Raw genomic sequence first — 17,282 nt, forward strand, 5'->3', positions numbered from 1 at the left:
TATGTCTACTTCTATTTCTTCTGACTTTTAATAAAGAATAATCAAAAGCTATTCTTTAGAGGCTGCCAAAAAGGTACAAATGTGATCTTAAGAGAATCAGTGGGCTAGATTTTAGCAAGTTTCCAAATGTCATGCTGTCGCAGCAGTGTGACTAGAAGTGAAAAGAATATTCATTACAAGTGAATTGTGGGAATTTCACCTAAATATTTTCTGGCCAGGAAATTCCTGGAGCAATTGGAACAAATTTCAGCTGGAAATGCTGGGCCTAATTTTATTTTATTTTTATATTTTTATCTTTATCTTATTTTTTTTATTTGGATGCCAGAAGTTCAAACCAGCACATGGAAGGCTTCCAGAATCCTGCATTAGAATATCTCCTGTAAACCAGGCATAGTATCTGTTGTGCAAAACCAGAAATTGTTTCCTTTTATTAAAGACACTACTGTTTCCACTTCTGCCAGTTACAAGTCAATTTCAAGGCTTCCTGCTTTTTCTGAAATAATGACAGCCATTTTTGTAGTCTTGTCTTACCGCTTTGTGAAGGAAATAATGTCATGACAGCAAAGGAGAGTGGATGGGGAATTGCAAAATGGCAAGGCCATTACAGAAACCTTGATAGATAATCAGGTGGTAGGGAAATAGCACTCTCTGTGGCATCAGGTGCAACTCTTGACTTCCTCTCTAGGTGGTTCCTAAAAATAGAGGGGTCTTGCCTTGCCTGGGGGTGGAAGGATGCGCTTGTGCTAGGGACAGAACATTAAAGTGTAGCTATTACAGCCCCTGTTCTTCCAAGGAATGTGTGCTCTCAAATCCAGCTGACTTATCCACACAAAACAAAGTAAGCCAAGGGAGGTTGGGATTTGAGTTGTTTTTAAAGAGCAAGGCAAGCAGATGAAAAAGGGGAAAGAAAAAGAGAGATTTCAAAGGCAACTGTTGCCATAATCAGAGAAACATGAACGTAAAATGGGATTAAGCAGAACCACCGATTAGGCTGTAAAATGACTTTGTTCAATTTAGAACATGTATCCCTCCTGTATGGATGAATTGGGAAAAAAAAAAGGGGTTCACCTTCTGGGCAGATGCACCTCCATGGATATGTAGCTTGATACGCAGATAGAACCCTTGGGCAAGGCACAAAGGTGACCTCCCTCCAAAGGGGCCCAGTCAGGACTCATGGCTGTAGTCAGCACTCCTGGCTCTGCCAGTGGAGTATAGGTTGGATTTGGGGGCCACACCTCTCGCCTCTTAGCTAGGCACCATTGGGGCAGTGACCAGTTGCTCATCCTCGAGGCATGGTCTTAGATTTAAGGAATTTTTCCATTCATGTGTTATGTGATATTGTTTGGCCCCTTTAAGGGACTTAAGAGGACATTTGCTTTTAAGTCCTTGAGACCCAGGGCAAAGTCAGCAGAATTAGCATCACCAGGGAACCAATTAGAAATGTTAATTATCCAGCCTCACCCCAGACCTCCTAAATTACCCTCTAGGTGATTCTGATGCACATTAAAATTTAGGAACTACTGTTCTAGACTGAAAGAGTGGGGATAAGGAAACCTCACCCCAACCTAATAGTATACCATGTATGCCATAACTTAATAACATGTAGAATCTGATAGCCAAGAATGTAGGAAGATACTGTGTTCCTTCTTACATATATATTTCTGACTTAAGGTCTTCCAAGATTTCCAGAAAGCTGGGCATTGGGCTTCTATCACAGAATTTCCCAAACTGTTTTCTATGAAGCAGTCATTTTCGGCAAGATAGCATTAGATATTCTTTGAACAAACAAAGTAAGTTTCTGGAACACTGCACTCTCTACCCTACTTTCACAGAGTTGCTAAGTGTAACTGTGTACTGTTAAGTACTAGATGGCAGATGGGTGATGTGATTAATGTCTCAGTGTCTGGTATCAGATCACCTGGGTCCAATCCTAACTCAGCCCCTCAGCAAAGTGATACTAGGTTTTGTTCCTCCTAGTAAAGTTCATGGACCAGCAGCATCCGCAAGACCTGAAGCATTCCAGTCCCCATTATAGGCCTTCTGAATCAAGATGTGCATTTTTAACAAGATCCCCAGGTGGTTTGTATGTTGTAGTTTGAGAAGTACTACTAAAAGCCTTATTGCTTGACCACTCTCTACCTCAGTTTCCTTATTCGTTAAATAGGAATTACTAGTAGGACTTATCTCACACTTTATCAGACATCAGAATCCCCAGGAAGGTTTGTTAAAACAAAAATGTTCTGTCCGCATTCCCAAAGTTCCTGATTCATTAGGTCTAGGAATTTATTAGATGGGGCTAGATATTTCAGTTTTTTTGTTGTTTTGTTTTGTTGTGTTTTTTGAGATGGAGTTTCTTTCTTATTGCCCAGGCTGGAATGCAGTGGCATGATCTTGGCTCACCACAACCTCCGCCTCCCAGGTTGAAGTGATCCTCCTGCCTCAGCCTCCTGTGTAGCTGGGATTACAGGCATGCACCACCATGCCTGGCTAATTTTGTATTTTTAGTAGAGATGGGATTTCTCCATGTTGGTCAGGCTGGTCTTGAACTCCTGACCTCAGGAGATCCACCTGCCTCGGCCTCCCAAAGTGCTGGGATTACAGGTGTGAGCCACCACGTCTGGCCTGAGAATTCACATTTTAACAATTTCCCAGGGGATGTTAGTGCAGCCCATCTTGAGAACCACAGCTCTAGATTTTTCTAAGAGCATTTCTGTCTCCATGCCAGACCTGTTTTCCTCCATGAAGTATACTATTTCATTATTTCATTGCTAGACTTAGTGTTTATGTTTTACTCTTTCTACTGTTTTTATGATCTTAATCCAGCCTATAAATTCCTCTAGGCAGAAATTATACCTCCCATAGTCTCTCATTTTCTGTTTTGTAAAATAATGAGTACATTTTCAGCATGATTAATAATAGAATGGGGAAGGGGGAAAAACCTCAGACTGTCAACCCCAGTAAACAACATCTCCAAATGGATATCAGCCCTGGAATTATCTTACAAATTTACATTTATAACAAGTTCCCAGATGAGGCCGATGCCGTGGATTCAGGGACCACTCTGTGAGAAGAACTTTGACAGGGACTTTAAGAGGATCAAGTGAACAGTCTATCATGTAAGCCATTAACACAGTGGCTGGCACAAAGTCAGCCTTCAAAACTGTTAATGTGACTTTTACTTGATAAACACTCAGATAAATCCTGTTTAGTTGAACAAAACGTTGATCAGACTCAGCTATGGAGTGCTTTATTCATGTGAGATGGAGTGACATTTCATAGGAAGCAGTGCTTAATTACAGCTGTGCTCACACCTGGTGTTGCCAGTGTTCTACTGAGGTCAGTTCCCAGCCCCATATGTAAAAAAAAAAAAAAGCAGATTTAGAAACAGACTGTCAGAAAATCTCAAGGCAGTAGCTCATTCGATTTCAGGAAACCCAATGTATAATTTACTGTAGGAGAAGACAGAGACAGGAAAGTGCCAAGTGGAATGCATGCTTTCAGTGTCCTGGACAGATCCCCTTTTCAAGCAAGTGCCCTCAACCCTAGAGCAGTGGGCATGTCGGCTGCTAAAGCCTCACAGCTTCCTTTTCCCAGAGAGCTGCCCTCGGTCAAACAAGAAGTTTCCTCTTCTCTCTGCCTCCTCCTCTCTCTGCCTCGCGATCCCTGACTCTGAACTACTGATGGACAGAGTAGTTCAACCACAAGGTACTATTAACTCTGGGATACGCTTCATGTTCCATGGCTCCTTATGAAACCAGGCTGGAGCTTGAGTCCAGATGTGATCCCATCCTTGCTTAGCCCCTTTTCTCACTCTGTCCTTTACATCCTTTCTCCTGAAAGCACTCCATGTGTCAAAGTCTGCTTCCAGTGACCCCAGTGAGAGACACCACCTATTGGGGCCCACTGGGACATCTGTCGAGTTGACTCATGGAATCAGAAGGTCAGACGATGATTCCACTTTAGAACAACATACATATTGACTTGAAAATCTTGCCACAGAAGGAAAAGAAGCATGTCCTGAAATTTCAGTGGAAGGATATACTTACGTCTGAAAAACTACTGCAGAAATCAGAAGAAAATTTCCAACAAGCTAAGCGGTAGATAAGGGCCTGATCTGATGGAATTTTTCCTGGGCTTCTGTGGGCACTCATCCTTGCTATGCTTCCTTGTGGCATTTCCCAGGACTCTGGGCTTTCCTTCAGTGTCCCGCTCCCTCTTCCTCACACCCTAACATTTGCATCTCTGTGCATTTTTATGCTACCTCATGTCTGGGTTGGAGTCTTTACTCTCCCACCCTGGCTCTGGGTTATGGTTTTCTTCAGGCTCTTGGCATTCCTTCCCTGCTCCGCTTCTCCCTATACCCTCTCAAACCTGCTCTGTTGCAGGTGGACCTGGATTTCTGAGCCCTTGTATATTGAACAAAACTTCCTCTTGTTTTTTTCCCTTTGCGTTTTTCTCTTCTGCCTGTGTCTGAAGCTGAAATGGCAGGTGGGACCTGTGCGTCTAACACATTCATTCAGCAGAAATCCCTTCTCCATGTTGCCGTAGCATTCCGACATCTGAGCCTTTCGCCATTTGATCATCTACTCCCTGGTCTTCTAGGATCACCTTGATTTCTGTTCCTGGGTTCCTGCCAGTCTTGACTCGCATCTGCCTGCCCTTCCCTGCCTTGTCTTGAACAGTCACATTCATAGGCCCTTCTCATCTGGGCTCACCTCTCTGAACTTGACCTTTGTTTCTTCTTGCCAGTGGTGCATCCAGCGCTATTTCCTATCATGACTCTAGGCCCTCCTGCTCGTCCCTGTCCTGCTGTTGCCTGCTCCCAATATGACAAGTGTGATTATCAAAAGGCCTATTTTCCAGACATTTTATAAGACAACCTGCAATTTCCTATCTTTCAGTAGGATAAAGCCTGTTGGTTCAGGAGCTAACTGAAAAATGTGAATCGTTCAGATGGACACCCTTAATCTTCCCTGGCCCTGCTAGAATCTGACATCATTAAGAAGAAAAGTAAATAATCCTGGAGGTGACATGAAAATAAAATTTCAATTAAATGTGAAAAATGAATGTTTTGCATGTAACCAGTCTTTTTCTCTTTATGTAAGTTTCTTACTGCTACTGTAACAAATTCCACAAGTGTGATAGCTTATAACAAAACAAATTTATTTATTTATAGTTGTGGAGATAAGTCAGAAGTGGATTTCACTGGGCTAACATGGGGGTGTTGGCAGGCTTTTGGCAGGCTGCATTCTTATTAGAGCATCTAGTGGAGAATCCATTCCCTTACCTTCCCCTGTATCTAGAGGCTGCCTGCATTCCTTGGCTCCCGGCCCCTTCCTCCATCTTCAAGCCAGTGATGGCATCACTCTGACCTCTCCTGTCCCACAGCTTCTTCTCTGCATCTGGTTCTCCTGCCTCCCTCTTTCGAATATAGGGACTCTTTTGATGACATTGGGCTCAGATGGCTAATCCAAAATGACATCCCCATCTCAGGCTCCTTGACCTATTCACATCTTCACAGTCCCTTTTGCCATATAAGGTCACATATTCCCAGGTTCTGGGGACTAGGATATTGGCATCTTTGGGGGGCTGTCAGCCTGTCTACCACACTTTCTATGGCTAATTTCACAGCTCTGCTAACAATAGAGCTCTGCAAACAGTAGAATACAGCTTCATGTGCTGTTTTGCATGCCTTCTCGTTTATTCCTCACAATAACTTTATATAGTGGGCACCATTTTCAAATCTTTTGTGTAGATGAGGAAACTGAAGCTCAGAGAAATGAAATCACCCACCGAAGGTCGCACAAACTAAGCATTTGCCGTGATTAGTTTTATTAGCAGTCCCTATCCTGTCTTTCTCTAGCTCCATCCCTGTTTTCTTACAGGCATCTAGGTAACAGGAATCTCCTGGGAGCTCACCTGTGACCATTGGTGGGCCAGTCACATCCAGGAGAGGTCACCTTGGATTTGGAAACAATTGCATATGAGGAGTTTTATACCAGATGGGCTTGTATTTTTGTACATTATTTTCTTCTGCTGGATTTCTATATATTTATTCTTAATATTTTTATAAACAATTATTTTTGTTTTTGTAAATTTTATCAAATAGATGGTGGGCCATTCAGTCTGAAAAGTCAGGTCTTAGTTTAGTCCAGGAAAGTGACCTCCTGTATCTTGGGATAGGATTTCATTCCATTCATTGCACTCTCTTCTGTGGAAGCTCCAGTTACTTACAGGGTAGTTAGTTGTCTGTTGTTCATTTTCTTGATCAGTTTGCCTCTCACTGATTTCCTTTATCTTTGCTTTCTTTGCCATCTGAGTTATTTTTCCAGGCCTATCCTCTAGGTCGCTGGTTTTCTGCAATGTTGATCCTGCTCTTTACTTCTAATGCCATGTTGAAATCTGCAAATGGCATTGTTTGTTTTCCTCAATTATTCCCTTGGCTCCCCGAGTTGTATCTTCTTTCTTAGTACCTATCCTTGTCACCTCATCTCTTAGCTCATGCTCTGTGGAGACCATGTGTTGATATCATTCTCAGTCTCTCTTTTTTAATCTCCCATATTTCTTGGCTATTCAGAAGATGGACGTCCAAGGCAAAGCTCTGTGTTTCATGAGCTTGGGTTGGGCATGTGCATTTTGCTTTTTTCTCTCCACCCCTTATGCAACATTACTATATCCCCCACCCTTTTTTATTGTTCTCAGCTAATAAATTGGTGGCAAATAGGTGGATCCTGGTGTCATACCTGCTGCTCATACTCTCCCACTCTGAGAAATGAGGGTGCTTGAAGAGGTGAGTGATGGGGCAGTGGTTAGTCCACACTGGAGTAACATGCATGGCGTTGTAAAAGTAGGATCTGAAGCCAGATGCCAGCTCTCCAGCTTCCAAGCTGCGCAGCCTTGGGGAGGCAATTTCACTTCCCTGAGCTTCAGTTTCCTCTTATATATGAGAGTGATAAGAAGTGCACCTACCTTATTTTTCATGGGGGAATAAATGAGAAAGCATATAAAACACTTAGCACACAAATAGTGTTTAGCTGTTGTTAGCTTAATAAAGAAAAAAACGAAAATGTTTATAATGTTGTAAATAACTCAGGTTAGAAAATATTGACCCAAAGCCTTACCACTCACTCATCCTTATCCACCATGGTGGCCCCGAAGTGCATTGCTCAGCAGTGGGGAAGATGGGCTCCTTTTGATGACCCCCCTTCTTCCAAGGCCCTTCTTTTCATTTAGTGACCTCTTTTCCAAATCAGGATACATTCCTGGTGTTTGCCAGAATTTTTCCTCCTTCCTCCCTGCACTACTTTGGGAAGGGACATTACATGCGGTGTGTCATATGTTCTCATAGTGGGGTCCAAGTTGTGCCATCTCCTGCAAAGATGCCTCAAGGCATGAGGTAGCTGGTTGGCAGTTTCAGCCCTGGTGACTTTTCTCGCCTTCCATTACCTTGTACTGGTTTTTATTTGGGCAGGTGAATAGAAACTTTCCAGTTCAGAGAAGTGAAATTGCCTGCTCAAGTCTGCACAGCTTGGAAGCTGCAGAGCTGGCACTTGGCTTCAGATTCTCCTCTTACAGCCCCATGCTTGTTGCTCTGATGTGTACTAACTATTCCACATGTCGGTTAGCTTCTGGCATGGGAGGCAGTTATGGTTACCTCTCATTCTGCCATGGCTTTTGAACAATACCGTTCATTTTTTTATGTACAAGTGTAAGGGAAATAAATGTTTGAGACAAAGTCTGAAGAATGTCAAAACGTAAAAAGCAGCAGCAAAATATTGCCTACAGTTTCCCTGTCTAATCTGTAGCAAGTCTCTTCTAGCTGCCCTTTGATGGGGGCCTAGGTTACCCTGGGTTTCTGGCCTTCATGATCACTGCCTCCCCCTGGTATTGGTCTCCCCTCATTTGCTGTCATAGAGCTGAGTAGTGTGGCTCTACCTGCACCTGTGCCCTCCTCCTGACAGGTCACTGTAGAGGGTGAGGGAAGATGACATAGATGAAAGTAGGATGTGCACATGGGGAAACTGTTTACTTCGTGCAGGAAACTATGAAGATCGCATCTTGGGAGACTGGGAGACTCAGCATGAGAATCATGAGTCATAAGGTTTCCCTAAGTCCAGATAATTAAAGTAGTCAATTTCACTTTTTGGGGAAAAACATTTTTAAATTAAAGCAGGCTGAGAATACGGTCTTAGTAAAAAGAGTGCTTGACTTGAAGTTGGAAAACCTGGATAAGGGGCTCATGTACTCTACGCATTTAGCTAAACTGTTGGACATTTGGATTTTTCTTCCGAGAAGAACAGCAGTTGTACAAACCCCAAACAAGGCTGTGAAGATACAATGAAGATTTATACAAAAATACCCAGCCCAGGGGCTGGCACATACTAGATAAACATCCAGTTAATAATGTTAATAAACATCCACTCAAACTGCATTGACATGCATGTGCGTTACCAGTTCTCGTAACTTGCAGCTGTGAAAGAGGTTTGTTCAAACTCAGGATATCCCTCCTGAAACTCAGGATGCTGAAGACAAAAGCCCATGTGTATTCACCTTGATTCTGGAAATGTCTACCAACTTGGGAGGCTTTCAGACAAGCTTCTAAAGATGAGCAGAGGAAAGCCCTTCAGTGTAAAATGAGCAACACTTGTAAGCAAACGTGTGGGGAAAGTTTGTATCATACCTAAGGGCAGGATAAGCTTCTAGAGATGGTGTGACAGTTGTGAGAACTGACTAGCGATGGCTGTGAGCTGAACGTGGGTTTTTATGGAATGGGGTGTCCTCAGGGAGACTGGACCCTCCAGGCAGAGGAAAGAGCAGGTGCCGAGGGAGACGGGTGTTGGAAAGCTACCGTCCCCTCCCTACCTGTGGTGATAGCCTAGGGCAGGTGGGGCTCAGAGCCTGTGGGGTGGGGTAGCAGGGCACCAGCCATAGGACCTGGGAACCGGGCTCTTTTTCTTCCATGTGGGCTGGGTTTTCACTAAGTCTGCTGAAGTTTGTCTGAGAGAATGCTGTGGGTTCTGCTTCAGGGAAAAAGGAAAAGAGGAAGGAAAGTGAAGGGGCTGCATGCCAGTCCCCAATGCAGGCTGAGCCAGGGTGTTTAGAAGGAGCCTTTTTCCTCTGTTCTTACCACCAGGCCTCTGTCCTCGAATCAGCTCACTAGCAAAGTGTATTATTGAATCAGATCATTAGCACAAACCAGCCATGAAAACTCCCACCTTTTTAAAAAAAAAAAAAAAAAGAGGCAGGGCCTTGCTCTGTTACCCAGGTTGGAGTGTAGTGGCTTGATCATGGCTCACTGCAATCTTGGGTTTGTGGGCTCAGGAGATCCTCCCTCCTCACCCTCCAGAGTATCTGGGACTGAAGGTGAGTGCCACCATGCCTGGCTATTTTTTAAAATTTCTCATAGATTCAGGGTCTTGCTTGCTGCCCAGGCTGGTCTCACACCCTGGCCTCAAATGATCCTCTTGCCTCAGCCCTTGCAAAGCACTGGGATTACGGGCATGAGCCACTGTGCCTGGCTGGAAATCCCTTCTTATAGTTGAAAGTCCTGAGCCCCTGGGGTGTGAGGATGGGTGGACATCCATGCTGGGAGTCGCCTGGAAGTCTAAGATGCTATGATTCCTCCTCTCCCTCTCTTCCTCTGTTCTACAGCAATGGAATGGCAGGGACACGGCCCTGATGGTCACCCGCGTGGTCAACCACAGGCGCTTCTCAGCCACGGTCAGTGTGGCAGACACTGCCCAGCGGAGCGTCAGCAAGTACCGCTGTGTGATCCGCTCTGACGGTGGTTCTGGTGTGTCCAACTACGCGGAGCTGATTGTGAAAGGTGAGTGCCTCCAGCCTACGCCTCTACTGCCACGGAAGGCCGGCGCTAATGGGCCTTAAAGCCCCTTTTCTCATCTGCTGTTCCTCCCCCACATTTAGTAAAAGAGGAGATTAATTTGTAGTCACTCTGGCCTCCCTCCCCAACACAAACTCCCCAAACAGGAGAAATTATTGTAAAATCATGCAACATTGCATTGCTATTCCAAGTCGAGTTTCACATACAGGAGCCATACGTGAAAGACTGTGGAATATATAACACAGAAGGCATCTTCAAATTTGGTCTTATTTTGTATTTAAAGTTAGAATGAACAAATGTTCTTGTATTTGGGCGGCACGCTATGGCAGTGTTCTCGTACTATTGTTTCTGAGGAATTTCTTAAAAAATGAGAACTCAGTACAATGACAATATTTTGGAAGGACTTTTGAAATAAATAATTCCTCACCCCACTGGCCTTGATTCAATTCTTTTCAATTTTCTTGTTCTTATTCACCTTGAGATACTGTTTACATGCTTTCCATTAAAATATGCACATTGTTTTCTACTTCTCTCAAAAAGCTGGATATCCCATTTCTTTCTGAAACTTTGTCATCTTTGTTGTGATGCTTAATGATCGTATGCTCTCTCATCAAATGAATTATCCCATTTTGTTAAAACCCCCCATTTGCAGTCATTTGGATAATTCCAGGTGTTTTGTTTTTTCTTTCCTTTGTGTATGTAACAATTAGCACCTTCATGGAGTTCTTCTGGAGAGAACATTTTATTCTATTGAACCAGATTATTTCCTTAGGATAAATTCCCTGGGGGTAGAGTTGGGAGGCCAAGAATATGATTTATGGATTTTTCTTTGTGTTGCAATATTGCTTTTGCAAAAAAATGGTTTGACAGTTTACACTGGCAACAGCAGCATGTGGATGTACTCGTTTTACCAATGTTATGTTCGCCAATTAAAATTTTAATATAGCATAATTTAGTGAATGAAATAATGAAGCTGTTCTTATTATGCTAGCTGTAGAATGAGACCTGGTGTGTTTGAAGGGAAAAAACAAAAAACAAACATAAAAAACCACTGATCGAGCCTTTGAGGGCTCCTGAATTAGTTTCCTTTGTCAAGGTATGGGTGGGTGTGGAAACTTTGACCTCATTTTGCTGATCCAGTGTGACTGGTAGCCTTGGGCTGACCAGACTGGGGGTTGCAGACTGGGATTCTCTATCCTGGCTGTCTTGACTTTATACAGACATTCACATGGCTGATCATGTGCCATCATTCACATCTCAGCTGAAATGTCATTATGTCGTCTTCTCCCAGAGAACTTCCCTGACCTCCTGCCCACGCCTCCCTTCCTGGTGGTCACAATTCCTTCTCATTGCCTGGTCTCCTTTTCGACATAGTTCTTATCACACTTTAAAATGCTGGTTTGCCTTTATTTGTTTACTTGGTGACTTTTTGTTCCGCTTTTAGGATCTAAGCTCTATGAGAGGAGGGCTGTCTGCTGGGTTGGAAGTCTCTGCACTCAGCACAGTGCCTGGCCCTGGTTCTCAGTTTGCTGAAGCAGATGAAGTTGTTAGTGTTTGCCTGTTTTGACTTGCACAGTCAGTCGTTTCATAAGGCTCAACTTGGAAAAAATTGTAGAATGATAGATGAGTGAATGAATTATTGACCTCAGCAGGAGTTGATTTCCTCACCATAATGCCATGAACACTTAAGCCAAAGATCAACAAATTAGGCAGTCATGAAAAAACAACTAAAAAAATCTTTACATTTGTTTACATTAAATGTTAACATAGAAAAGAAGCCACCACTTTGATGGCATTAGGCTCCTATCTGCTTTGTTGGTGCCATAAGATTAGCTCATGTGATCCGGTATGGTGGCTCATGCTTGTCATCCCAATACTTTGGAAGGCCAAAGCGGACAGATCACCTGAGGCCAGGAGTTCGAGACCAGCCTGGCCAACATGGTGAAACCCCATATCTACTAAAAATATTAAAAAATAGCCAGGCGTGGTGGCGGGTGCCTGTAGTCTCAGCTACTTGGGAGGCTGAGGCAGAAGAATTGCTTAAACCCAGGAGACAGAGGTTGCAGTGAGCTGAGATCACACCACTGCACTCCAGCCTGGGTGACAGAGTGAAACTCTGTCTCAAAAAAAGGATTTGTTATTATTATATACGTATTATGTGACATGGGGGTTATTGCAGGCCTTTCAGGTACTCAGTGAATGTGTAGTTTCAGCTCTCCTGCTGGAATATGTCTTACACCTTCTATGGCTGGTCTCCCATACCAGAATGAGAGTCCCAGGAGAGAGTGCACTGCATTTGCTCCTGCTCCTCACCGTCTTGCTAGCACCTTGCATGTATATGGGGCAAAGTTGGTGGCAAGAGAATGTGACCAGTGGCTATGGGAGTTAGTGTAGCACTCTGAAATTTCCATGCACAGACAAATGGAACCAGAAAACGCTTGGTTTATTCTTTCCTTATATGCCCCCATTCAAGGGCAGGATGGGGAGCTATGAGGAGAGAAACCAAGAGGCTCCTGGGACAGAGGATGTGGTAGAGCATCCTTGCTTTATTCGGAGAGGTGGCCAGGGCTTTACAGGGACGTTGATTTGTTCTCTGCTAGCTGTGCATCCTGGGCCGGAGTCGAGAGGAGGGGCCAGTGCTAGCCCGGGTGCAGTAGCCAGGCCTGGCCATATGTCTGTGCAGCTGCCACTGCTCACCTGCAGCCCCTGCCACTCCAGCTTAGGGAGGGTGGGGTGGTGGGTGGCACCCGGTCTCCTTCACATTGAACAGTGGGGGGTTGGCACTCCCTGTAATCTGGTCAATCAAGGTGTAATTTTATTACACATTGATGAAATTCATCCATATTTTTGGCATATGTTATCACTTTTTAGTGCCCATTTTTCCTCCATGTAAGTATTATAATGGTGGTAAGCTAGGAGCTTGGTCCCTTGCATGTAAAGAAGTCCCTTCACATGTGTGACCTGATTTTATCCTAATTGCAGCTCTGTACATTGGTTTTATTTTAACTCATTTCAGGGGTGGGAGAATTAGCACAGCCAGGCTGAGAAACAGGGCCATCCCAAGGGGTAGAGCTGGAGTCTGACCTGCATCTGGTTCAGGCTATATGGCCACACCTGGAGTGCTGGTGGGTCGTGGCCTTGCTGGCACCTGGTGCCACAACGTCATGAGCAGTGCTGAAGAGGCTCAGGTACCAGGCAAGCAGGAGTCCCTGGGTCCATCTGGCTAACTTGCCATTTTGACACATGACGTTCCCTTCCTGACCCTCAGCTAACTTCCAGATTGCTGGAGAAATACATTTAACCTACACTCACCCCCTCCCCCGACCCCACACACACTGCTAAAGAGTTAGTGGCATCCAAGCAAAACAAGAAAATAAAAGGCAGGGACCCCCTCAGGAGCAGAAGCAACCAGAGGAAACCTGTCACCCTGGAGTGGGTGCCCAGGGACCCATTTGAAGGCAGCAAACCCGAGCGTTTGGAAGAAACCGTGTAATGAGGAATGACTCACTTACCTCTCAAGAGCCCTTTGCCTTTGCAGAGCCAGGATGCTTAAGTACTTTAATACTGAAGTATTTGTACTTATTTAAAAAAATATGAGGGAAAATCATTAATCCTCCCCCTTTCAGAGAAGGGAGAAAATCTGAAAAACAGACCAAAAAAGGAAAAGGATTCTCAAGGGCCAAGTACTGTGTTATGCGATGGGATCTGGATTCCTTCTTCTTGGACTGACGTCACCCATGACCCTGGGATATCACAGAAAGAAAACCACGTCTTCGAGGTCTTCCTCCTCACAGGTTCCCACCCTTTGGTTCCAGTTCAGGGCAGGAGATAACTGCAGCCAGGATGCTTGTGTCTGAATTCTGGCCCCACCTTGTCCCAACTCTGTGACCTTGAACATGATCAAACCTCTCGGGGCCTCAGCTGGCTCATCTGGGAACAGGAATGTAGAATTACCTCCCTCAGAAGGTGTCATGAGGATTACATGTGATAATGGACGTAGGAGTTCTTAGAACACTGCCCTGCGTAGGTACTCTAAGGTATTTGTTAAATAAAATAAAGAAATTGCCCATGGGGGTGGGATTTCTCAGACAAAGAGGTAAGACAGATGAAGGGCTCCAGGGATGGGGAACAGGATACTGGACCCAGGTGCCGATCTGAAGACTGTCTCTGTGGCTTTGGGGAAATCATGTCGGGCCTATTGTGTAAAATGTGCCCAGTTCTCTCTTCGTACACAGTGATGTGCCAGCATAAGAAGAGAGAGGGAGGAAATATGAAAGTGTGGACTTGGGGACATTTGGGTCATGGGATCTTTTATTAGGGTTCTCTAGAGGGACAGAAGTAACAGGATATATGTATATATGAAAGGAGAACTTTCATATAAGGAGAACTGACTCACACGATCACAGGATGAAGACCCAGATGGGCTGTCTGCAAGTTGAGGAGCAAGGAAGACAGTAGTGGCTCAGTTAGAGTTCCAAAACCTCAAAAGTAGGAAAGTTTGACAGTGTAGCCTTTAGTCTATGGCCAAGGGCCCGAGAGCCCCGGGCAAACCACTGGTCTAAGTCCAAGACTCCAAAAGCCAAAGAACTTGGGGTCTGATTTTCCAGGGCAGGAAGGATCCAGCATAGGAGAAAGATGAAGTCTGGAAAAGTCAGCAGGTCTACTTCTGTCGCCTTCTTCTGCTGGTTTTTTCTAGTTGCACTGGCAGCTGATGGGATGGTGTCCACCCGCATTGTGGTTGGGTCTGCCTCTCCCAGTCTGCTGACTCAAATGTGAATCTTTTCTGGCAACACCTAGAAACACCCAGATATACCCAGAAACAATACTTTGCGTCCTTCAATTCAATCAGGTTGACACTTAATATTAACCATCACAAGTCCCTGTAGGTCAGAATTCTCTGGTCCCTTCCTGTATTCACCCCTACTGGATCAGGAAAACTCATTCCTGGGTCTGGGGACAAAGGAAAAGTAGCTAGTTTTGTTTGTCCTCAGCCATCTAGCTACATGGACCACCCCTCTCCTGGCGTTATTCATTCAAAACCCTAATCACTCCACAGTTGGGAGGTCACTGGGCCCCTCAGCACCCGAGGGTTCTGGGAGCCATAAACCCCTGTGCTGGCTTCCACAGCAGGTACTTATGCTGAGAGGAATAGCGGAGGCCCAGGATGGTCTCTCTTTCTCCCCAAACAGGTGTATTCACGCCTGGCTGGTTCACAGCTAGTGTGTGATCCTGAGATGGTAAAGATTAGCATGTCAGAAGATGCTGCCTAATGTGAGGGTAGGTAATAACAAATTCTCAGGGCGACACACAGAGCGAAATGAAAGCAAATTGGAATTACTTAAATTCTGGAGAGCTGTTTATTGAGTTGTGATAATGTACCTGGGTATACATTAGATTACTCTGTAATTGAGGTTTCACTCAATTGACAATTTCGCCCCTCAACCTACCTGTTCGAGACCAGTGCTCAGAAATGTGCTCATTCGTTTCCTTTGCTTCTGGTTTTCTGAGAGTCTTCAATTTCAAGGTGTCTTAGCTGGCCTCAAGGACTTGAGTGTCTTCAGCCAAAGTTATGCAGATGTATCTTGATGAAAATTTCTTAATTCTTAAAAAGTTTCTTGTCGGCGATGATTTTTAAACCACTCTTTCAACTCCATTTAACAACCTATTATGCACTCAGAACACTCATCAGTATGAGAATTAGTGCTCAGAAGAAATGTGATGCTCGTGCTGTTAGAGGTTCCGATTTAAACACTGGTGTGACTTCCTACCAAGGGAGCTTGTTAGGATCAAGAGCAGGGCTTGCTGTTCTAAACACACTTGAATTTCCATCTTAGTCCTGTTCCCAGGTACCTGTGTGATTCATCAAATCATGTATTTACTCTGGGCCTCATTTTCCTTATCTGAATAATGGAGGTGAATATATATATATAAAAGATCCTGTGAGAGGAAGGAAATATATATAAAACACATATGTATAGCATAATATATATGTAACATATGTAAACAGATACATCCTAGTACTAGAAAGCATAAAATTATGTCTTTAACCAGTAGTAATCATATTTTTTACATTACTATTAAGGAATGTTTCCCAAAGACGTTGTCCATTGTTCGCTTTCCTGGCTTAAAGGAATGATATTCTGTATATACTGTGAAAATTTAAATTTAGATCATCTTAAGGTCTCCCTCTTCTGAATTGGGATTGAGGTCATCCAATTCAATCCATTGGTTGAAGTCAGTTGCAAAAATGCTTTACTTACATTGTACTGTCTTCTCTTTCCTTTTTAAATTTTTTTTCAGCATTTACAAGTTTCTTGAGACTGTATCAGGCATAGCTATGTGGAGCCTGCATTCTAGGATGGCAACAGTGGGCTCCTCAGCTTCCCTGTTTTGGAAGCACACGTTCCACAGTTGACTGATGTCCTGACTGGTCCCATTTTGCTCACTCACTAGTCTGGTGCCAGCAGTGATTTGCATTTATAGCCTCTAGTTTAAAGATGGAATGGCTGGAGTAGCTGACTCATTCCTGTATTCATTTGCTTAATAAAGTTTTATGGAGCCCAACTGTGTGTTAGGTTCTGTAAAAAGCTCATGGTCTAGCAGGAAGAATCATGCAAATCTGTGCTGCATGATCAGTTAATGTTAGCCACCTGCCACACCACCTCCCTAATCCTAACAATGGCCCTATGATGTAGGTGCTGCTAGCAAGCACCTTTTACCAATGACAGCATGGAAGCCCAGAGAGGTTCTGAACCTTTCTAAGATCACACTACTCATAAGTGGCAGAGCTAGGCCTGCCTTGCCTTGGCCATGTTCTCTCTTTTATACCACATTTCTTGCAAAATCTGGTAGGGTATAGCCTGCATTCAGGTGTGAGCTAAAGGTATACAGAGGGTGGGACCATGAGTGTAGTCTGGAAGAGTCTGGGAGAGCCTCTCAGACTGGCCCCATCTGAGCTGGGTCCTGTGGCCTGGTAGGCTCATGAGCAGGACAGCCTGCGTTGGTTTTGAGACACTGAGTGAGTGACATGTTTGAGGCTGGTTAGGTAGGCAAGGGGACATTTGCAGAGTCTTTGTACCAGAATAGGAGCCTGGGCTTCATTCTGTAGGAGTCAAGGGGCTCTGATGGACCCTGTCCGTGACCATGGATAATAGTGTACACACTCATAAGGCGGGATCTCTGCATCCAGTTATTCTTCCTTTCCCTGGTCCTGCAGGGAAAAACCATGGTCAGACAGCTGGCTATGGTCACTGGCACAGACTGTGTTGGAAAAGAAGAGTGAAGATAAAAGGTATGTGGCATTGAGACCCCTAGAAGCAAACTCGGGGCAGGAGTTCTGAGTGCAAGGTGCTTATTCGAGTTTTAGGGACATGAGACAGAGAATCAAGGGCAGCTAATAAAGGGGGCATTCTCAAGTGAGTAACCACTGGGAACATCTGGA

General features: G+C 44.4%; 1 protein-coding gene across 17 annotated transcripts in view; it reads left to right on the plus strand.

The window, feature by feature from the left end:
- LOC105496374 (protein tyrosine phosphatase receptor type T) overlaps positions 1–17,282 on the plus strand; it is a 1,121,698-nt gene that overhangs the window by 427,687 nt on the left and 676,729 nt on the right. For all 17 annotated transcript variants that reach the window (XR_011613330.1, XM_071079282.1, XM_071079290.1 and 14 more), the window contains exon 6: positions 9,652–9,826. Coding sequence is in view for 16 of the 17 variants with exons in the window: in XM_071079282.1 (XP_070935383.1) it covers positions 9,652–9,826 (175 nt within the window). In the remaining variant the exon portion in view is untranslated. The remainder of the gene's footprint in view (positions 1–9,651; positions 9,827–17,282) is intronic.

This window comes from Macaca nemestrina, chromosome 15 (genome assembly GCF_043159975.1).
Source record: "Macaca nemestrina isolate mMacNem1 chromosome 15, mMacNem.hap1, whole genome shotgun sequence".
Lineage (NCBI taxonomy): Eukaryota > Metazoa > Chordata > Mammalia > Primates > Cercopithecidae > Macaca > Macaca nemestrina.